General features: G+C 38.5%; 1 protein-coding gene and 1 non-coding gene across 2 annotated transcripts; one reads left to right on the top strand and one right to left on the bottom strand.

Moving 5' to 3' along the window:
- The first annotated feature begins 384 nt into the window (after nt 1-384).
- LOC120104362 (small nucleolar RNA R71) lies at nt 385-491 on the top strand. Its single transcript, XR_005506769.3, has one exon. It is a non-coding gene; the product is annotated as a small nucleolar RNA R71 (small nucleolar RNA).
- A 6,572-nt stretch (nt 492-7,063) lies between these two features.
- Nucleotides 7,064-9,185, bottom strand: LOC103709963 (uncharacterized). Its single transcript, XM_008795514.6, has one exon. The coding sequence runs from the start codon at nt 8,591-8,593 to the stop codon at nt 7,646-7,648; it is 948 nt and encodes a 315-aa protein (XP_008793736.4). The 5' UTR covers nt 8,594-9,185; the 3' UTR covers nt 7,064-7,645.
- Nucleotides 9,186-20,951: the final 11,766 nt, after the last annotated feature.

The following is a 20,951-nucleotide window of genomic DNA, read 5'->3' as shown; positions in this document are numbered from 1 at the left end:
GGGATTGTAGGACAATCCTTGGTTAAGTGTGCATTACTCTCACAGATTTCACAAATACTTTCATCTATAGTAGGTGCCTTTCCTGTATTGGCTCTGCTTAATTCAATGGCTTCAACCTTCCTAGTTAGATTAGCAATCTTTAAATTTACATCATTTTCTTCTTTAACATGATACATTCCTCCTTTAGTATTAGTCGGTATTTTAGGTTTCTCGTTCTTATCTATTGTATCCCAAGCCTGTGCATTTTCTGCCAACAGATCAAAATAGTCCCAGGCTTCCTCTGGTTCCTTATTCATAAATTCACCATTACACATCATTTCCACGAATTGTCTCATATTGGAGGACAAACCATCATAAAAGAAACTAATGACCCTCCAAATTTCATATCCATGATGTGGGCAAGCAAGCAGAAGGTCCTTAAATCTTTTCCAACACTGAAAAAATGTTTCTCCATCTTTTTGTGCGAAGTTCATGATATTTCTTCTAAGTGTATTTGTTTTATGTGTTGGGAAGAATTTCTTTAAAAATTCTCTTGTCATTTCTTGCCAGGTAGCTATGGTCCTAGGTCTTAAAGAATGTAACCATGACTTAGCTTTTTCCTTTAAAGAAAAAGAAAATAACTTAAGCTTCACTACCTCTTCATTGATATTATTAAATTGAAGTGTTGAACACACTTCATCAAATTCTTTTAGGTGCAAGTAGGGACTTTCGGAGTCAAGTCCATGAAACTTTGGGAGTAATTGGATTATTCCTGGTTTCATGTCAAAGGCTCCCGCAGCAGTAGGAATAACCATACAGGATGGGGTACTGATCCTAGTGGGTTGTAGATAATCACGAAGCGTTCTAATAGATAAGTCATCTTGAAATTCATTATCTCCCTGATTACTACCATTATCTTCCATTTGAATATTTGAACTTTTATCCCTTGATTCAACTCGAAATAATCTTTTCGTTTTATCCCTTTGCCACAACCGCATATACTGACCAATTAACCAGTCGACTTTTTTTATAATTATTATTATTATTAATTAATTATTTATTTATTTTGTATATATATATATATATTTTTAGAGTTTTGGATGAGTATGAATATTACCTAAAGCTATGAATATTGACACCCTGTTACTAAAATTATTCACAATCAAACAATATCAAAGCATAGCACCCTTATTTCTAATGTTTTCCTAAAAATTTCTAGACAGCTCCTAACTGGTTTGAAGAGTACACTTAAGCCTCCAATCCGGTCTAATAACCTAGTCGACCAGGTAAGCTCCCAGATAAGTAGAGGGGTCACGATGCGTATAGCAAAGGTCCCACTTAAAACCCACTTTCCTCGAACAGAAACTGTCTCCCTTCAATCACTTAGAGGGACAAAGCTTGCCTAGACATCGACCAGGGTCATAGAGCGAAATTGGTGCAACTTTCAGTGGTCTTCGTCCTATTGAGCTCGAATATCCTTGGGGCCAACGTCTAGTTGATTTTAATTAGGCTTAGGATATTGATGCACTGGGATGATTTTTGGGCTAAGGACGAGTGATGAAATCCCGACCTTATCTTTTTAATGGGTTCAGCCCTTAGATTATTTTATGCAAATGCTTTATACTATATGCAACAATCAAGAAGATTTTTAACATTTTATGTCATGACATTAAATTGCATTTGAATAGTTGATCAAGCAAACTAGCTATTTATTATTATTATTATTATTTTTTATTATTTTTTTATTTTAATTAATATTTTTTTTAATTTTTTAAATAAGAGTAAAATTTTAATCTAGGAAAAATAGGACTAGTATGAACAAAACAGGAAAATTAATTTAAATACTCACGGCCGGAGTTTGTTCACTCCGAAAATCCAAAAATTTGATCTTGATCTTCCTCGTTACTAGTCCCGCTTTGTGTCGTTCTTGAATCTGTAAAGATTTGAAATTTCAGCTATGTTAAAAATAAAGAAAAATTGAAGAACTAGAAAGTAAAAATTGAAATTTGCAGCCTTGTTCTTGTTCGCACGTTGCAAATCCCCGGCAACGGCGCCAAAAACTTGCTACGTCTTTAATCTTGCTCTTTTTAAAAGAGAAATTAAACGTAGGATACCCCAAGTATAGGGTGTAGCAAAGTAATATTCTCGGTGAGTCCGAGATCGAATCCACAGGGATTTGACAGTGAACAAAAAAACTAAAGGCTAAATAATATTCAGATTTACGAAAATATAACTAAGGCATTAGGATTCAGCCTAGCACTTAAACATGCTTTTCTTAAAATCATATATTAATCATAATAAAATAGATTTAGTTTTATGGGCAGCATTACAGTAATTCTATTTTAAACTATAGGGATTTCTAAGCATCTGTTATACCCGGGGGAAATAACAAATCAAAGAAAATATATAAGTTTGAAATAATTTGTTTCAATCTACTGCACCATAAATCAAATCTAAAACATTAAAATCCAATTGATGATTAAAGGAAAAACATGAAGAAAATGCTAGGCTTTTCCCTAGCCTTAGCTAAGAGAGATTTAGCTATCCATATGAGATGCAAGCATTTTTATAAAAGGGATTAGCATAGAATAAATAAAATAAAGCATAAATCCCCTTTATAGTTTTTTCTTCTTTCTTCTCTTAAGAAAACAGGGCACTCTATTTTTTCTCTCTCGATGACGCTTTCTCCCCTCCGTGGCCTGGCTGGATGGATCCGCGGCTTCTTCTCCTCTCTCGCCCGGCTGAGAAGATGGATCGGAAGAGGAGTTAAGATGTTTTTCTTGCTGGTTCCCTTGGCCTCTTCCTCCTTCGTCGCACGCTGGTCTCCTCCTCCCTTTGGTTCCACCGGATGCCTTCCTCCTTCCTCCACCGGATGCCGCTCAGACTTGGATGGATCCAGCCGGCTGCCCTCCCTTTACTGCTGTCTCCTCCCCTATGCCCTCCCCTTCCGTGTGGTTGCTCCCTTTTATAAACATCTTCAGCGGTGTGGCTGGGAAGACCGAAGGACACTGGAAGATTTTGTTGCGGACGCTTAGGAACTGGGAGCGGATGAGACGCGGGATGGAATGAAGAGCCTGTTTGCATTTGCTGGGAGGTTAAGAAACCATGCGGCTGTTTGGAAGTTGAGAAGACTTCATGGAACAAGTTGGACTTTAATTGCTGGAAATGAAATGGAGGACTCGGCTTTGAATTGAAGAGCCGGTTTGGCCTTCCTGTTCCCTTGACCTATGATGTGCCACGATGCTTGGAAGATTCACGGTCGATGGGATGAAGGAACCGTGGATGACCATTGGGAAGAAACAGGGGAGACGCTTGGAGATGATGATCGTTTGGAAGCTCCTCACGGCCGCTGGCTCGAACGGATGGAATGTGGCGACGGTTGGGAAGCTTTGAAGATGTTGGAAAATCACTTGCTTCAGCCCGTTGACGTGGATACATGGGAATTTTAGGTTAGGAACTGTTGAGTTGCCTCATCACGGACACTGGAGAATTTGTTGAGCTCGGGCTGACAGGCGTTGGGCTGAAAACCAGCATTATTGAATCTCTTGAATTACTTGCACTCAGACAAAAATAAAACATTAATTAATTAATTTTATTAATAAAGATTAACTATAATACTAATTAAGATAATATGAAAATTTTACTTTTGTACTCTCATCATTGGATTCAGTTGCATCAAATCCAATTAGATGACATCCATATCTTAACTAATTTTACACTATATCTTAAATTAGTTTGTAATGGCATCAATCCTTAATGCTTAGTCACTTTCACTTGTATAGTCCTGCATAACCTGCTTTCTATAGTTTTTACTTATTGCAAAAAAAAACCAAGTACAAAGAATGACAAGTACAAGGACCAGACCTAATCTTGATCCGGACCTGACTCAGACCTAAATTTTTTTGGTTGGGACTGGGTTATACATGAACTTGACTCGACCTGAATAACCTGTTAGTTCAGAAATTTTAGCCGTGGACCTGATCTGACCTGATCTAATCTTCTATTAGGTTGGGTCTAATATTTGGACCCAAACAAGAAATTGGGTTGGATCGGGTCACTTATGACCTGGTCCGATCTGATCCATTTGCATCCCTACCTAAACTTCCCCAGTCTCTCTCATATGTAAATAGGAGGATGGTGTCACCAACCTCGGATCCAGTCTTGAGTCAGGCTTGCTCGGGCTTGATTCCTGTCGGGCCCATTTGGCTTTGGACTGGGCTTGGTTTCAATCCTTGGTTGGGCTCAGGCTTGGTCGAAAATTTTTTTCTTGAGGCTGAGTTCTGGCAGGATTGTAGCCTAGCCTACCCACTTCTAGTCCTTTCTGTAGGCATTGCCCTAAAATGATCTTTACTCCTCTCCTATAGGTGGTCAGTGAAAATGTTCTTGGGGTACGATTGATTTTGAATTCTTTTATGATGTCTTCTATGATAGGGTGAGCACATGGAAGGATAAATAACCCGATCAAATTATTTAATTTTGCGGGGAATTAGTTTAAAAAAAGTAGAAGAGATAAAGGAAGAGTATGTAGAATGATGGTAGGGAATGTTTGGAAGTGTAAGGGAATGAAAAAAATGAGGGCATCTCATGGAAGCTATCAACAGAGAGGAGAAAACTTGGAATATTTGTGTGGAGCATTTGGAATTGGGCTTTATTATAGAGGTTTGTTTAATAAACCCCTTAGCTGAAAAAAGAGGATGAGCTCGAACAGCTAGTATTTAAGCAAGTCCATTAAATCTCCAATAAAAGCCTGAAGAGTTATGTCTAGGAAGAGCCATTGTAGACTGCTTATAGCAAATGCAAGGAGGCAAATCCACAAATCCAAGCTGGATCCACTAGCTGATGAGTTTTAGCACTAAATGCAACTCAACTTATATTAATCTTCTTACATGATGATAAATGAAGATGTTGAGCAAGAAAGTTTCAATAATTGAATTTTTCCAAACAAAAAATTAGAAAAATCTCCAAATTCTGAAATTTTTTTACAAATCAATTATTTGACAATAACTCCTCACTTTTGTAATTGGACATGATTATCTGTAAGCTAACTAGAACAAACTTCATTTAAGGGAACTTGAATTGACAATTTTGGAGGCTGCTATGGACAAGGTTCATGGTACCGGTGCGTGATGCCCTATACTGAGTTTATTGTACCGTATCTATAATAAATTAGGACTCGATACAGGAGGGTACCAAATCTCGATATGCCAAACCAACTTTTATACTAGGACTATTGATACTGTACCAATATAGTATCAGATAGTGAATCTTGGTTATGGTCATGTTTAGGTAATAATTAAATTGATCATTTGTTTATAAGCATCCCATAGGACTAGCTTACTTTTCTTTGGTTGCCTCTTGTTCTGTGTCAGAGTACATATTTTTCCTTTTCCAAAACAGCTTGATAAGTAACTTGTAATCTAAGAATTTAAGGCTAGTCAAAAGTCCGCAATCTTCCCCCTTTTATGTGGTTCCTTGCAATTGAGATCAGCCCAATTGATTCTCTCCCCAAAGAGATCATATTATCAAAGCTCTGGTCAACATACCCTTCTATTCCACAATCACACGAATCCAATGTTAGATGTAGCAGCTTATTAAATTAGGACGCAATCTCATTAAAATTGGAATCATCAATCTATTGTGATCTGGCTCCCACAACCCGAGACCACATGAATGACTGGCAGCAGCCTGCAGTTCAAAGTCCACCCCCCGTTGATCACGACAGTCACACCGAATCCAGTTGGCTGATGCCACTTCATCCATTCAGCCCATCCAGATTCGAGTCGTCTCTCTCAGTCTTCACAGATAGCTTTGGATTTTTCTTGCACGCAAGCATTTAGAGGCCAGGGGTCCAAGTGCACCGCACTAAAAAAGAAATTGGAAGACAACTTACTTTTTGGTGGCAGAGGTTGCTGTGCCGCATCAATCTGGATCAGCTGCGGTGGGAGCCCACATGGTGTGTGATGTCGGATGGTGGTTCATCTCTTGACGGCAGTCATCTATGGCTGCACAGCATTTTATGGTGCTGCACACACACCGTAGAAAATCTATGCTCTCCTTGATCTCGGCCGCATAGCGACCATCAGCAGCCCAATCCTAGCAGATAAAGAGCATATGCACTTCGGGACCTCGATTCCTAGGGCAGAGATGCGGGCGGCCTGGATGGACATGTGTTGAGCATAGCGGGTGCTTCACACGAGTTCAGTTCTACTGGGGGATGATTCGGCCACAGTGATCAGCTGTATCTGAAAGGGTCCGAGCAGTGATGGAGGAGTTCATCCTCTGCTCCGCGATATTTGGATGATGATGAGAGAGGGCGTTATATTTCAGGCTATGCATGTATATCGTGAAGCTAATGGGGCGGCCGACTGGATAACGGCATATATAGCAAGCCACTTAAGAGGTACTCTATGGACTGAAGAGGGAGAGATACCCGAAGCACTTCGGAGCCTTTTGTTTTTCGATTCTATTGGATATATTCGTACTCGTGATGTATGAAATGCCCGTTTTAGCGCAAAGAAAAAAAAAAGAAAGCACATGCATGCTTAATTGTAGAGTTCTAATGAGATCTGGAGATATTCTTTGGATTGGGAAGAGGGAGTTTAGTGTGCTCCGAAATCTGTTATTTTTTGACTTTTTTGAATGTATATGTGCCCGAATTATATAAATCATCTATTTAGAAAAAAAGAAGAAAAAAAAGAAAAGAGAAGAGAAGAGAGCACATGCACCTATTCATGAATGAAAGATAGGCTTAAGTCCCTTCCATTGGAGTCTTGCTATGAATCTGACAGCTCTCTTGGCATCACATGTATAATCAAGGAAAAAAAAATTATCAGAGTTGTCAGTATCCACTGTCCGTTCAAGATAACCAAGATAGAACAACATGCAAGCTGGAAGGGGCAACCAAGGATCCAGATGGCAGGATTAATTATTCATTAGATTGAAAAAAAATCTAGTTATCTCAAGAAGTAAAACCTTTGTAGGGCAAGATAATCACCTTCTAATAGAAAAATAAAACAAAAACGAAGAAAAGAAATCATCTTCTTCAAGTTAAATCCTTCTTTGAACCTTTTTCATTTTCACTCTCTTTTTCATTTTAATTCGTTTCACTTCATTTTCTACATGAAATAAATTGCTAGGAACATGATTCCTTTCTTTCAACAAAAAATTTTGGTGCTTTTAGCATGGAATGGGAGAATAAATGAAGAACAAGTATAATCTCTTATGTGGATATGGATGTGGTGTGTATTGGATTTGGAGGATGCAAAGAGGTGGAAAATAGAGATGCTTGGATGTGGGAATTATTGGAGTGCGTAGTAGTGTGAAGCCAACTTGACATCTCTTTATGGCCTTCTTTTGTTCAGACAGGCTGTAGCTAACTTTACAATCTGACACTGGAACCCACCTCCATGTGCTTGCCACCCATCTCTCTCTCTCTCTCTCTCCCTCTCTCTTTCTCCTCCTCATTGCTAAGTGTTCACACTGATCACCTTTTGCAGAGAAAAAACTCTACTACCATACGATATCTTTGTCTCCCTCGATCTGTTTCCTGAAGGAAAAGAACTTTAATCCAACATAAATTGCATGCAAGGTTTAATCGAGCCAACCTCTCAATTCCTTCTGAATTGTAATTATAATAACAAGGCATTAGACTAGCGTAAGAAATCCATCATTCTAACTTCCAGGCATAAAGAAACAAGCAAAATCCAGATGACCCATCTACAGTGGCATTCTTTCCATCAAAAGAACTCAATGAAGATGATGTTGGCGCCGAAGAACGCAGTAGTGGCGATGGCTTGAATATGAACAATGCATGCCTTGGACCAGGGCTGAAGATCCAGTCATGAACATCCCAATATACCTCCACTCTAGCTTTGTTAACTGTTACAGATTGATTGCCTCTGAACTTCCATTGGAGATGTCTCACATGGATGGCGACATGCCCGTCAATCTTTATCACCATCTCTGGATCCATGTTCCCACCGATGCTGCTGCCGCTGCCATCACTGCTGCACTCTATCAATATCTCATGGAGCTTCCCCTTCTCGCTGAACTTGGCTCTTGTCGCGAACCTTCTCCTACCGAAGACATGCTCCTTTCTGGACACCAAAGTGGCATCTATGGTCGCCGGCCGTGACCCCGTCCTCCGGTAGGCCTCCGTGTTAAGATCGCCTAGGAGGAGGACCACCTCCTCGTCGGAGACCACTGCGACGTAGTAGTTGGATTGAGGCTCGGGTTCTCCCGAGAATTTCGCACTCTTGAGATCCCAGAACACGTCGACAGGCTTCCCTTCGACATGGAAGCGCTTCGAGCCATGCTTGCGCCAGAAATACCATGGCCGCAGCTCCACCTTGCAGCTCATGTGCTGGTTGGTATTAATGTTGATGTTGGTCTCATCAACACTGTCTGATCTTTCCTCCACTGAAACGGAGAGGCCATGAACTAGGACATCTTTGCACCAAGTCACAGTGATCAACCGGCAATGGCCTGCGATCTTGGTCCGATATACCGATGTCACGATGCTCTGGCCTGACTTGGTTGCAGCAATAGATGTGGGATCATCGGCCATCGGCTCGCCGGGTGTGAAGCAGGAAGGGAAGTGGAATTGGTCTTGCATCTTCTTGTGGTAAGAAGATGACTTGCCAAATGAATTGGATGAAGCCAGATCGGGGGAGAGGAATTCAGAGACCGTAGAGAAGAGAGAGATATAGACTGTTGCCACCCATCATCAACAATATAATAATGATAGGAAAGAAAGCAGTGGTGGTGAGTGGTCAGTGGGAGGGAGGGAAGGTCCTAGTGATCTGGGGCCTCTTCGGTACTGGCTTTTCCTTGACCAAGGTGATTTATCTAGGTTTATATACATAGGCTTCCATGTTTACTTCTCTCTCTAATTAAAGAAACAAGAACAAAATCTCATGCACAGTAAAAAGGAGTGAATTTTTGTAATTCAAGTAATTAACTTCTCATCAGTTGTACTTTTACAATGGATTTTGGAGCCTGGGATTTTAACGTACGCAACCAGTTGCATCATTTTTTTTTTTTGCTAAAGTTGCATCATTCAGTGCGGATGGGGGACAAAGCAATGTGAGCAAAAAGATTTGAGCAAAAAGAGGCATGTGAAAATCCCAGGGGGTATTTGTTAAAAGGTCTTTCCAAGGGCTGCTGAAAAATATGCATGGGTACCTATGGCGGCAGTGGCAGGATAAAGTCTGAGGAATCCGGGGCATCGGTTGCAGAAAAAGATGGCAGAAAAATGGGAACAGTGTAATGGTCCTCTCTATGATGAGGATTTCAGAGGGACAATATATCAGAAAGGTTGTTAGCTTTATTTGGCAGCTTAAAGGACATGAGCGGAAAGAGGAAGGAGAGTGTGTACTAGCTTGATTTGTTTTCGAGCAGTCAATGTAGTCATATGACAACTTATCAGTGAACCTTCTCTCATTGATCATTTATTTACAGTTAATTAAGCTATTTTAACTGTAAACTTTCTTAAGAAAAAGCTTAAAGAAACATTTTGCTTGTAATCTTTCAAAAAATTTGTCAAAATCTCCTAAATTTTTCTGTTGGTCAGGAAGGCTATGCCAGCCCATGCTAAATATGGTTCAACCACTTGGATACGTGCCCTTTTTCTTTTCTTTTCTTTTGCATGCGTGTGTGCGCGCCTGTGTGAAGGGGTTGGATGAATGCATGATTAGAGTATTGTTCGATGAATGCATGATTAAAGGATTGAATTGTAATGCCTCCCAAAATGTTTTAGCTAGATATTTTAATTGGACCAGATTTCATGGCCCTGTTGATATATATGAAAGAAGCCATTCTATAACGAAGATACACATATTAGAAGCATTACAAGGGCAATATCAGTCAACATTTAATATTCTCATCAGACATGGAAGAAATGTGAAGTCAATCGTTTTCTTCAAGAGACCAGCATGAGCTGATTTCACCCATTCAAATGATCTAAACTCTACTCTTTAGTTGGGGATTCCATGCCTAAAAATAACTCATCCATGTCTACCAAAGCCCACACCTACCTGAAATTTTTAGTTGGACTAGATCCATCGTTGAGCTGGTGGACCAGTACAACTGCAAGGAGAAGTGACCGATCAAATGTACACAGAAAAAAGTAACACAATGTACATTATGTTCTTTCATTTTTATATGATGATTATTTTCTTTTCTAGCTTAAGAATTATGTGATCGTTCATGTTTTGACTTATATAGAGCAATTCTTTTTTTGAGGGAACATTAATATAGAGATATTCATATATTTATATTTGAGCAAATGACCTCTATTCATGCTTGGTTTTGGTTATTATTGGCTTTGATTGCTTGACTGTTATATTTAAGTGCTGCTATAAGCAAAAAAGAATGTTGCAAATATATTTTTTAGTATTTTTGTGGTATTTTCTTATGTATCGCCTTAGGATGGTGTCGGCAATTAATTCATAGCATTTTCAAAAAATACTAATATGCTAGTAATAAACTATAGTATCCGGTAAATATTCTCAAAAATGAACCGTATGATCCTGAAGTTGAACCAAGGGTGGATCCGAACCAATGATCCCTAGTTTTAATACTAATCCATTAATCATCAAAATACAAGATTCATTATTATTATAAAATGAAGTTTATCTAATTTATTCACATCTATTCAGGCCATTAAATAATTATTTGATGTACATTGTGATATTTTGTATTTTATCCATTATTCTTAGAGAAAAAAATTTTCTCTTTCAAAGACTTATTGTTAAAATATTTAAAAATTAACTTATACATATCCCCTATATTCATATCTATTTTTTCTTACAAGCCTCTAGGAATTAATAATTCATGATTATTTTTATTTATACTATAATAAAAAAAGTATAATGATATTTGATGCAAAAAATATTAATATTCTTATATTCTATTTTTATCTTAAACAATTTTTAATTTTTAAAATTTTTATACAAGCATGCTCCAACCACCGATCTATATATAGTAATGCTAAGAAGATATGCTAAATTATCGTAACTATCTTCACCACAAGGGTTTTGATTGCAAGAGATTTGATGATCACCAAAAAATACGTATGATAACATATTTGATGGTTTGGGTGACTAGACACAAGCTTCATAAACTATGACAAGAAAAAGAAAGCGACAAGCTTAGACCGAGTAAAATACTACCAACATCTCGAGTCGCATCAAGTATATAATAACAAACAAATACTTAGATAAATACAAACATCACTATGGATCTTAAGGAAGTAATTTCTATATTCATAAAAAAGTATGGCATTTAAGCAGTTAATCTTTCAAAATACTAGTGAAAAGATTGATTTAGCATACTGTTGGGAAACCACAATTTCATGCAATTATCACAAATATTTGCAGACACAACCCTCTTTTAGTCTTTATGACCATGGCTACAGTTAGACCCAGCCATGACAAGAGCCAGAACCATATTAGGCCCTGTGGTATAGGCTCGAGTCATATTTTGACAAAGAAAGGTTTTACACGCATTCTCTTTTTTGATAGCATTCTAATTTTTAGTCCAAATGGTATGTGATGAAAAAAAAATAAAAAAAACCAAGAATAAGTTTGTGTAGACTTGATCAGAACTAAAACAAAATATGCCTTGGCCCTAATAATTAAATGGTAGAAAAAAGACCAAGATATGGCCTTTTGCCTAAATTATTCAACAAACAAAATATTAGTCAACATATGTTATATACGTGAACTAGAATATCTACAGATTATTACAACACATATTCCACTAATCCAGTTGAAAATTTGACAAACCCACCCACTAATCTAATCATTTCATAAAATGTCTCCTTTATCCTTTGGCAAAATAATCTATAAAATGTTAATGGATGGGTGTATATATCATAGCCAATTTAACAAGTTGGTTGGGAACAACTTTTGTTCGGCAAATTCATTGGCTCAAGGCAACCATGTTCAATTCAAGGTAGGGGTGCAATCGAACCGAGCCAAGCCGGGTCGAGTAGCTGAGGCTCAAGCTTGATTCGATTCAGAATATTCAAGCTCTGAAACTCGACTTGAGATCGATTAAGTTTTAATATCCAAGTTCGAACTTTACTCAATAAAAAATAGTAATATTCGAGATCGACTCGACTCAACTTGAATATCAACTAAGCCATACTCGAGCTTGAGTTCGAGCCTTGGTCATAATTAAAAAAATACTTAAAATAAAATAAAATAAAATATAATTTTGTATTTAAAATATTAAATTAATAATATATTATAAATAAAATATAATATTATTAAAAATATATGTACTCGACTAGGCTCGTGAGCCTTCGAGCTAAGTATTTTGCTACTCAAGCTCGATTTGAAAAACTGTTCGAGCTATTTGAGTTTAACTTAAGCTTGATAATAGTCGAGTTGAGTCTAACTTGGATTCTAGTTGAGCTCGAGCAACTTGCGAGTTGCTTGACTTATTTGCACCCCTAGTTCATAGCTAAGCAAAGGTAAAGTTATGGTTGCTCATTTAGTATTGCACATATAGAGAAGTCATGGTAGTGGTTAAGTTGGAAAATCCAAAGGGCTAGCGAAGAATAAAATATAGGTCAAGATTTATATATTATGTACTATATCAAGCTTAACCAAGTGATTTTGAGCAAGCCACGTATAGCTCTTGCTGGTCCAATTGTTATGTCAAGATGGGAAACCAACTCAAGCCAAACAATTTATTTAGGCAAGCATATATTTTATTTGAGATCCTGGACAATAAAAATTGAGGTTGAAATGAAAGGAGGGGTGGGACATAAATCAAGTAGTCCCTACCAAACTTCAAAGACTTTATCAACTGCATTAGTTAGCACCCTCATTTTGGTAAGCATATTTATTAAGCCAAATTTTCAACTTTGGGCTAATACACTACAGGAAAACCAACCTATCCCGACGCATTTTTCGACCTTTAGCGACGCTTATAAGCGTCGGCTAAAGTCCAGCCGACGCTTCTAAAAGCGTCACCAAAGCGTTGTTTATTCCTGCGTGGGAAAAGTTTTTCCCGACGCTTTGGGAAAGCGTCGTAATATGTTAGTTTTTAGCGACACATTTTAGCGACGCTTAAAAGCGTCGCTAAAATAATCAAAGCCGACGCTTATAAGCGTCGGCGTTAGCCAACATTTTTTTAAAAAAAATATTTTTCTCACTGGGTGGACCTGGGGAATGGTGGGGAGACGAGTGAACTCCAGAAGGGGATACCGGAAGCAAGTACCCGGCAGGATTCTCTCATCCATGGCCTATGATCAATCGAAACCAAGAAATCACCCAAAAATAAGACGAAAACGAGGACTCCTCCTCCTCTTCTTCGTCTTCGCCTCCCCTGGCCTATGCACGGAGGGGCGAGAGACCCAAACACCAGAAAGAGGGCTTCGGGTTTTCTTTCCTCCAGTACGCCCCAGATCTCCTCCTTTTCCTCCTTTGCCTGGAGTCAAGTTTCTCAAAATAGACAGAAAAATAAATAAACAAGGAGAGGGGAGGAGATCTGAACACCTGGAGCCACGGCCCGCCCCTTCCCGGCCACCGCCTGTCCCCGATGGCGTGACACCGGCGCTCCGGCCCCCCTGCATATCCGCTTACTCCTGTCACCCCTGCAATAAAAATAAAGAAGGGGGAGGCGGCGGATCTACTCTTCGGAAATATAACAGCCATCCCTCTCTCTCACACACACAAATATGCTCACCTGGGCTTCGGAGGAGGGGGGGATTGGATATGTCGGCGCCGGAGGGAAGAGAAGGGGGAGGAGGCGGATCTACTCTTCTTCTTCTTCTTCGGAAGCGAGGTTGGTGGCGATGTTGGCGCCGGAGGGAGGAGGAGAGGAGAGTGGCTCAGATCCAAGAGAAGGGGGAGGGAAGAGAAGGATTGATGTCGGCGCCGGAGGGAGGAGGAGAGGAGAGTGGCTCAGATCCAAGAGAAGGGGGAGGGAAGAGAAGGATTAACGTCGGCGCCGAAGGGAAGAGGAGAGGAGATGATATAAGGCTAGGGCATCGAGAGGAGTTTTGAGATATAGAGATGGTTTTGGCCTCCGACGACGCTTATAAGCGTCGTCGTAGATCCCAATTTTCCACAACGCTTAAAAGCGTCGTCGATTGCAAAGCTATACCGACGCTTTTTAGAAGCGTCGGCACAATTTTGCGCGGGACCAACATTTCCCGGCGCTTTTCCCTAGCGTCGGGAAAAAAGCGTCGGGAAATATTACTTTTCCTGTAGTGATAGCTCATAACATTCGATGACCTTATAACTACGGTTGAAGAATCTAGGTATTTATTTCATAATTTTTCATAAAACCTTATTATGATGAATATGATGAAAACTAGAGCAAGGATGGAAGAACCAATATTGACAAACAAGACAGCTGATGACTTGTATAGTATGGTACTGGTCCATACTATGCTGAACCGCAGTGTATTCTAATCACAAGGAGGGGGAGGCAGAGCATCAAAGAGGAAGAAGGAGAGGGACAGATAGAGAGAGGGAAGAGAAGAAGAAGGAGAGGGACGAATAGGGAGAGGGAAGAGAGAAAGAAGCAGAGAGGGAGAGAGAGGGAGAGGGAGAGAGAGAGAGAGAGAGAGAGAGAGAGGGAGGAGGGACTTACCTGGTCGGTTTACCAGGTTTGGCAGCTATAGCTAGGGAAGGATGGGAGCAGAAGAAAGGTCGGAAGGAAGAGGAGGAGGAGGAGGGAGTTGGCCGTGATGAGTGGAGGTACGAGAGAGCTGAGGGTTTCAAAGAGCCACGCTTGGCAAGAGAGGGGGAGGAAGGGAGAGAGAGATCGAAAGAGGTAGCAAAGGGACTGGGTAGCGTCTCGATGTTGGGGTGGAAGGTGGCTATCATGAACAAAAGATGGGGTACGATTATTTAGTCAACGAGCACAAATTAGGGATGATTAAGATTGGCCTATTTAATGAAATGGGCTAACTAAGGGCCTTTTTAATTCAATTTGCCTGTTTACCATGCTAACAGGTGAACCATCCTAGTTCCCCATCAATCCGATTCATGACGGCTAACCATAAACTAGAGTGTAAGCTATAATAAAGGATGTTGCTTTGTTATAATCAAATTAAGTTAGAATTACTTTTAATTAGGCCACCTCAATGACCTAGGAGTTTCATTAAACCTAGTTTTGAGGAGTTGATTTATTCATGGTACAATTCTCCTTACAGCTCCCATGCCTCAATTTAGGACAAGTGACAACTCAGGCAAGTATAAATTTAAGATAAGCATATTATTAATGGAAAGAATTAAAGTTGTACCCAATAACTTCATATGAAAGGTATAAAACCAAATCAAAATATCTAGTATATCAATCATGACCAAATAAGATAATCCAAAAAATAAAGTAAAATGAAATAAATTCATCATCCACACATAAAACACTGTAATCCGTTCATGAAACACCATAAATTACATAAAAATCATGACCAAAATTAGGATATTACTATCTGTAAAATGCATATTCTATAAATATATACAATATGAATTCCAATAATTTATAGGTTACATTGAACAATGAACACAAGTTGCTCAAACTTGCTTTAAGAAACAATTTTTCTCTCAAGCCAGAGCCAAGATGAACTTTTGCTCTAGAATAGCATCTATCTTGAGCAGAAGTAGCATTGAAGTTGATTTGGATATGCAAAAACCGTAGCATGGTTCTATGATATCAAGTTGAAAAGACATTTTACCGCACTTTTTTAATAGCAGAGCCTTTCTAAGATTCCAACTTATCTAAGTTCTTACAAGATTACGCGCATTAGAAAAAAACTAGGAAGTAGGATCAGGACATTTGATTTGCCTCTAAAAGCCAACTCATCCATCTGTAAAATTAGTGGCCATCCTCTTATGAAAATAGTGCCTGGTGCAATGCAAGGTCATCTAAAAACACCATCCACAGTAGAGCTAGCCATACAACATGGCAACGGCGACTGGTTAGAAGGAACAACAGCAAGAAATATTCTGCACAGGATTCCATCTAACAATGGACCATATTGTTATTAACTTTCAAGCGGAGTTTATCTAATATCCTACTATGAAGATGAGGAGGTAATCCTTTTGAAACAATTGGTATAGCCATCTCATGCTTCTTTTTTAATTCATCAATTTCTCTTTGTTGCTGGCAACTGTTTATCAGTGGATCCATGTTGATTGTAACCCAAATGACACAAAGAAGTTACTTCATGATCATGCATAACCATATCAGCTGGGGTTGCATTTGGTCCCTCCGATTTAGATAGTTAACTATAAAGAGGCTAGGGCAAGAGAAGAGGAAAAGAAGTGGGGTTGTAGTGAGGAACAATATGAATGCATGTGGTCACTATGGGAAAAAAGACTAGAGAGCTATAAAGAGATAAATAGAAGACAAAATAAGAAAAAAAGATTGGATCTTTTTCATCAATGAGAGATGCAGAATAGCGAATTTTACCTCCAGCAGCAACAAAAACCTTACAATGCCAATGCAGGTCCCTAATTTTCTCATTATAGAACTTCCTGGTCTTGGAATACTTCGGTACCCAACCATTTGAAGAAGAAGATGGCGTTGTCAAAGGCTTACTATTATTTTTCTTCTTTTCCTTCTTTTCCTTCTTTGACGTCTTGGCCTCGACCCTAGAGTGGAAGAAGCGAGAGGGAGGGGGGGACTAGAGGGTGAGGTTTCTCTTCTCATCATGGATGATCAATGGGATGAGGAGGGGGGAGGGGCGGAGTGGAGGGGTCCTGTGGGGAGCAGTTGGCTACTAGGTTGACTTTGGGAGCCATGTGCGGCCAGAAACTCCTCCTTAGAGGTGGCAGCACTGAAGGAGATATTGAACTCTGTCAGAGAGGCGGCGGCGGCCTGGATTGTTCGAAGGCAGAGGCTAAGGTTAGAGAAGAGAGCAATGAGTGGGGATGAATACAAAAGAACGCCTTTGCGGCCGCCAATGGCTTCGTATGTCCCTCCTAGTTAGATGAGTAGCTGTGCTAATGGCTTCATATTGTCCCTCCGAGTTTCCAAACGAAAACGCAAACATGCATAAGAAATTAAGGATCTGAGAGCGCATATTGGATAAGGTTCCCACTTCATTATCCATATCCATTAGCGTTAGATGACTAATGGCAATTCTCTTTTATCTTTGGTAAGATTACTTGGTTTTCCTAGGATCTATCCACTCAGCCCCACTATGATACATGTATCACTTCCACAGCTATGATCTTCACATGCCGATAGACATATTGATCTAACCACCCAAGTAGATAAACCCTCTTACTCTATGAGTGCCTACCATCTTCACTAAGCCATGAATAATATTAGTGACGCAATCTATTTCGTTTGATATTGGATTACAAATTAATGTCGCTCTCTTGATCAGCATGAACACTTGGCATTCCATCTAACAGATTTTTACCACAAAGAAGATGAGATAAAGATCGACATTGATGTGGCAGCTCATCAAAACTTCCTCCTGCTCTATATAAGGGTGCAACACTTTGAACAGTTGGCAGATATTTCATCACTCAAGGTGCAAAGAGATTGATAGTACGTAGTACGAGCCCTATCATTCTCCTAAACACGTGTGAAAGACAATATTGTATATTATGTTGATTTCTTCATTACAATACTATCCTTCTGTTTCTTAATAGTTTCGTGATTGTTCATATTTTGATATATATAAAGAGCTATTCTTATATTTATATTTTGCTTAGATGGCTTCTATTTGTGCTTGGTCATTATTAGCTTTGATAGCATGGTTGATATTGGTGAGTGCAACTGATGCTGAGGAGATCAGATATGGCACCATCGGTAGAGATGGTATTCCTTGCAAATCTAAGTTCGATAAAAATTGTTGGCCTCAACCAGCCAACCCTTATGCAAGGCCTTGCTCCAAATTGTATCGATTGAAGACAGATCAAGTAGCACTCAATCACACCAAGGAGTTCGAAAACTTTTATGTGGAGATCGATCTACTTTACGCTAATATGCTTTTAGTCTTTTCTCGAGGGCCATAAAGTCAGGCTTTTACTTACTTAGATTTTATATTTGTAGATCAGTTTGCATTCTGTAGCTAGTCATGTAGTCTTCTATATAGTGAACAAGGATGGCCCCTCTTCTGTTAGCAACATCTCATATCAATATAAAAATTGAAGTTCTTTGTCTTTTTAGTCCTTTTCTAGATTATATTGCTGACAAAGTATCTTATATCATTGATTGCGTAATTGATTTTTGTGTCCAAATCTTAGCTCGCTGCTTATGAAGGGATGTGCAGAACAACCGATATTACTATGATGCCATAATGCACATAGCATTACTAGATGTAGCAAGAATTTGTGTGGAGCAGGTGATGCAACTATCTCATGTACATTGGTCATTTCTCTGCCATGCATTGCCACAGAGGATCTACTAAATTAGTGCATGTGATAAGATCTTGTTAATTAATAAATCAAAACCTAGGGATGAGAATTAATATAGTAGCATATTGTCCCAATGCATGATTTTTCTTGTTTGCAACCATATTTGGCCAGGCTTTGGGACCTTATTTGTAGCCCAAAGCAATGCAACTATATATCTATGCTTTGTACGACAGCTTCTTTACTGCCAATTAACTCTTTCCCTTTTTTGTGCCTTCATTCGCCAATTTAAAAAGTGAAGGTCGAACATAAGTGATACTTTGATATGGCGATGCTTATATTACCAATGTGATATCAATCATAAAATGGAAAGGAAGCAAGGGTAAAATAACTCTCCCAACAAATGTTCCGCAAGATAAATAAAACTAATCAAGAAAAAGTCAATGACAAGTTTTCAACTAACTGTGTCAAAGTTAATTCTAATACAACACAAGAAAAGATCATTCTTTTGCAATGCAAGAACTTAATTTAGTCTCATGTTGGACAATAATCTGAAAATTAAGGAATCTAATGCTATATGAGAAACTTATGTTTAGACACATGTTGGATGCTAATTGGATTAGCTTAGCAATCCCATGTGTACGTTGAATTTTACTCTTAGGCATATGAACTTAACAAGGCCATAAAGTATCATGGAAACACACCACAACAATTCCATCCTAAAGAAATCAAGCACAATTGCTCCATGGAAGATAATAGGTGAACATTAACATTTGGTCCAAGTTGACCAGAAAAAATTGACACCCATTTTTTAGTTTTTGTAGTAGTCTAATTTTTCTCCTAATTTTATGTGTAAAATTAATTGATAGTATGTTTGTATAGACTGAATCAGAACTAAACAAAACATGCTCTGACCCTAATAGTTTACTGGTAGGCTAAATAATATTTTCTTTCATCAAAATTTTATGACAAGCATATATATCAGCTTCAAAATCTAACAAGAATATTTTTCTTATCCCCAACTCAGCCCACCATATGTAATGATTGTGATAATTCAACACGTCTTAGTGCGTACAATCACATGAAGGTTGCTTAGAGCCTCTAAGTACTATTGCAGGGTTCACCAATTATGTGCACAAGTATTAGGTTGCACTAAAGTTCTAATATTTTGTCAATCAAATCCACCCCTTTTAAAAGTTCTAACAAAATAAAAAAATTATAATTTAATGATTTTTAATAGATTGTTAGTGTAGAAGAGCAAAAAACATGGTAGTTAGCAGCACAAACCTCACAAGATAATGATGCACAAGGTCATGGGTCCTTTCATGATATCTGAAGAGTCGTCGAAGATGATAACCCAAGCAGGGGGAGAGGAGTTGAATTAGGTTTCTCAAATCTTTTTATAAACCTAAATAATTTTTTATTAAAACTAATCTGTAATTTAAGTATGCATAGAAAAATGAATGATAAATAAGTGCAAAAAGTAAGAATAAGCACAAATAACTCAAACACTAAGATTTATAGTGGTTCGGAGCCAAACTCAGCTCCTTCATCCACTCTCTAAGGATTTCTCTTTAAGAATTTTACTATAATCTCTAAGCAAGACTACATCTCAATTATTTTTGTGGCTCACAACTAAACCTAGTTAATTTTTCTAGCAATCAACCAAAACCAAGCTGTTTTACTGGCACAGCTAAACCAACCCCAAGTTCCAACACTTAGGAAGTCCTTGCTGATTTCCAACTTCAGCAAAACTTAGTCGATTTTTTAGGATAATCGACTGCAACCTAACTGTTTTACGTGTACAACCAAATCTTATAAGCCAGCTAATTTTTCACGATTTCAGCTATACTAAAAAACCCCAAACAAGATTTTCTAATCTTGTGTGCAAAAGAAATATTGAAAATACATACAATATAACCTCTATAAAGATTAGATTGATGCCGTTGACACTCAAGTTTGATTGCTCTGAAAGTTCGGATCTTGGTAAATAGAAATCATCTCTTTCTCTTTTTCTTTCTTCCTTGCTTTAGATCTTGTAGAGAAGCTTAGTGATAGAAGGTTGAAACTCTATTATCTATAGATATTTGGAAGCTCACTCTGAGATGGGAGGAGATTTTTGATGATCACTTCTCAAATTAATCCTCGAGTTAAAGCTCAAGAAGTGATGATAGACTTATATTCCTTTCTTTTTACCTCATCTACTCACTTTTCTTGATTCCCTCTCTTCTTCTTGCCTTTCTTGGGTATTTCCATACATTTATATTTTCAAAAACTAGTTAGAAGATGTTTCTAGCCATTAGAAAGTCTAAAATAGCCATTGGGAGTGAATATGGTCATTCTGATTTCGCAAAAAGACTAGGGTCGACTCAAATTCTTCAAAGATTGACTTGTGATCTTCAGGGGTTGACTCATGACCTTCATGGGTCGACTTCTAATCTTCAAGGGTCAACTCATGAAAGGACTATTTTGGGCTGCTTTCTGTTTTCTTTCTATGGCCATTTAGGGGTCGACTCTTGATTTTCAGGTGTCGACTCGTCCACTGTAGAAACTTTCAAAATCCTTCAAAAAACTTTTCAATGCTTCTTTAACCTCTCAAAATTATTGAGCTACCTATACAACAAATTAACCCCTCCAAAA

Source organism: Phoenix dactylifera, chromosome 4 (genome assembly GCF_051530095.1).
Source record: "Phoenix dactylifera cultivar Ajwa chromosome 4, Ajwa_hap1_PhDact_Kaust_v1.1, whole genome shotgun sequence".
Classification (NCBI taxonomy): domain Eukaryota; kingdom Viridiplantae; phylum Streptophyta; class Magnoliopsida; order Arecales; family Arecaceae; genus Phoenix; species Phoenix dactylifera.
The sequence above is the reverse complement of the archived record's forward strand: the minus strand, read 5'-3'. Positions and strand labels throughout refer to the sequence as shown.

Bases quoted from the DNA above. Each gene is read 5' to 3' on its own strand.
- LOC103709963 (XM_008795514.6), bottom strand. From the start codon at position 8,593: ATGCAAGACCAATTCCACTTCCCTTCCTGCTTCACACCCGGCGAGCCG.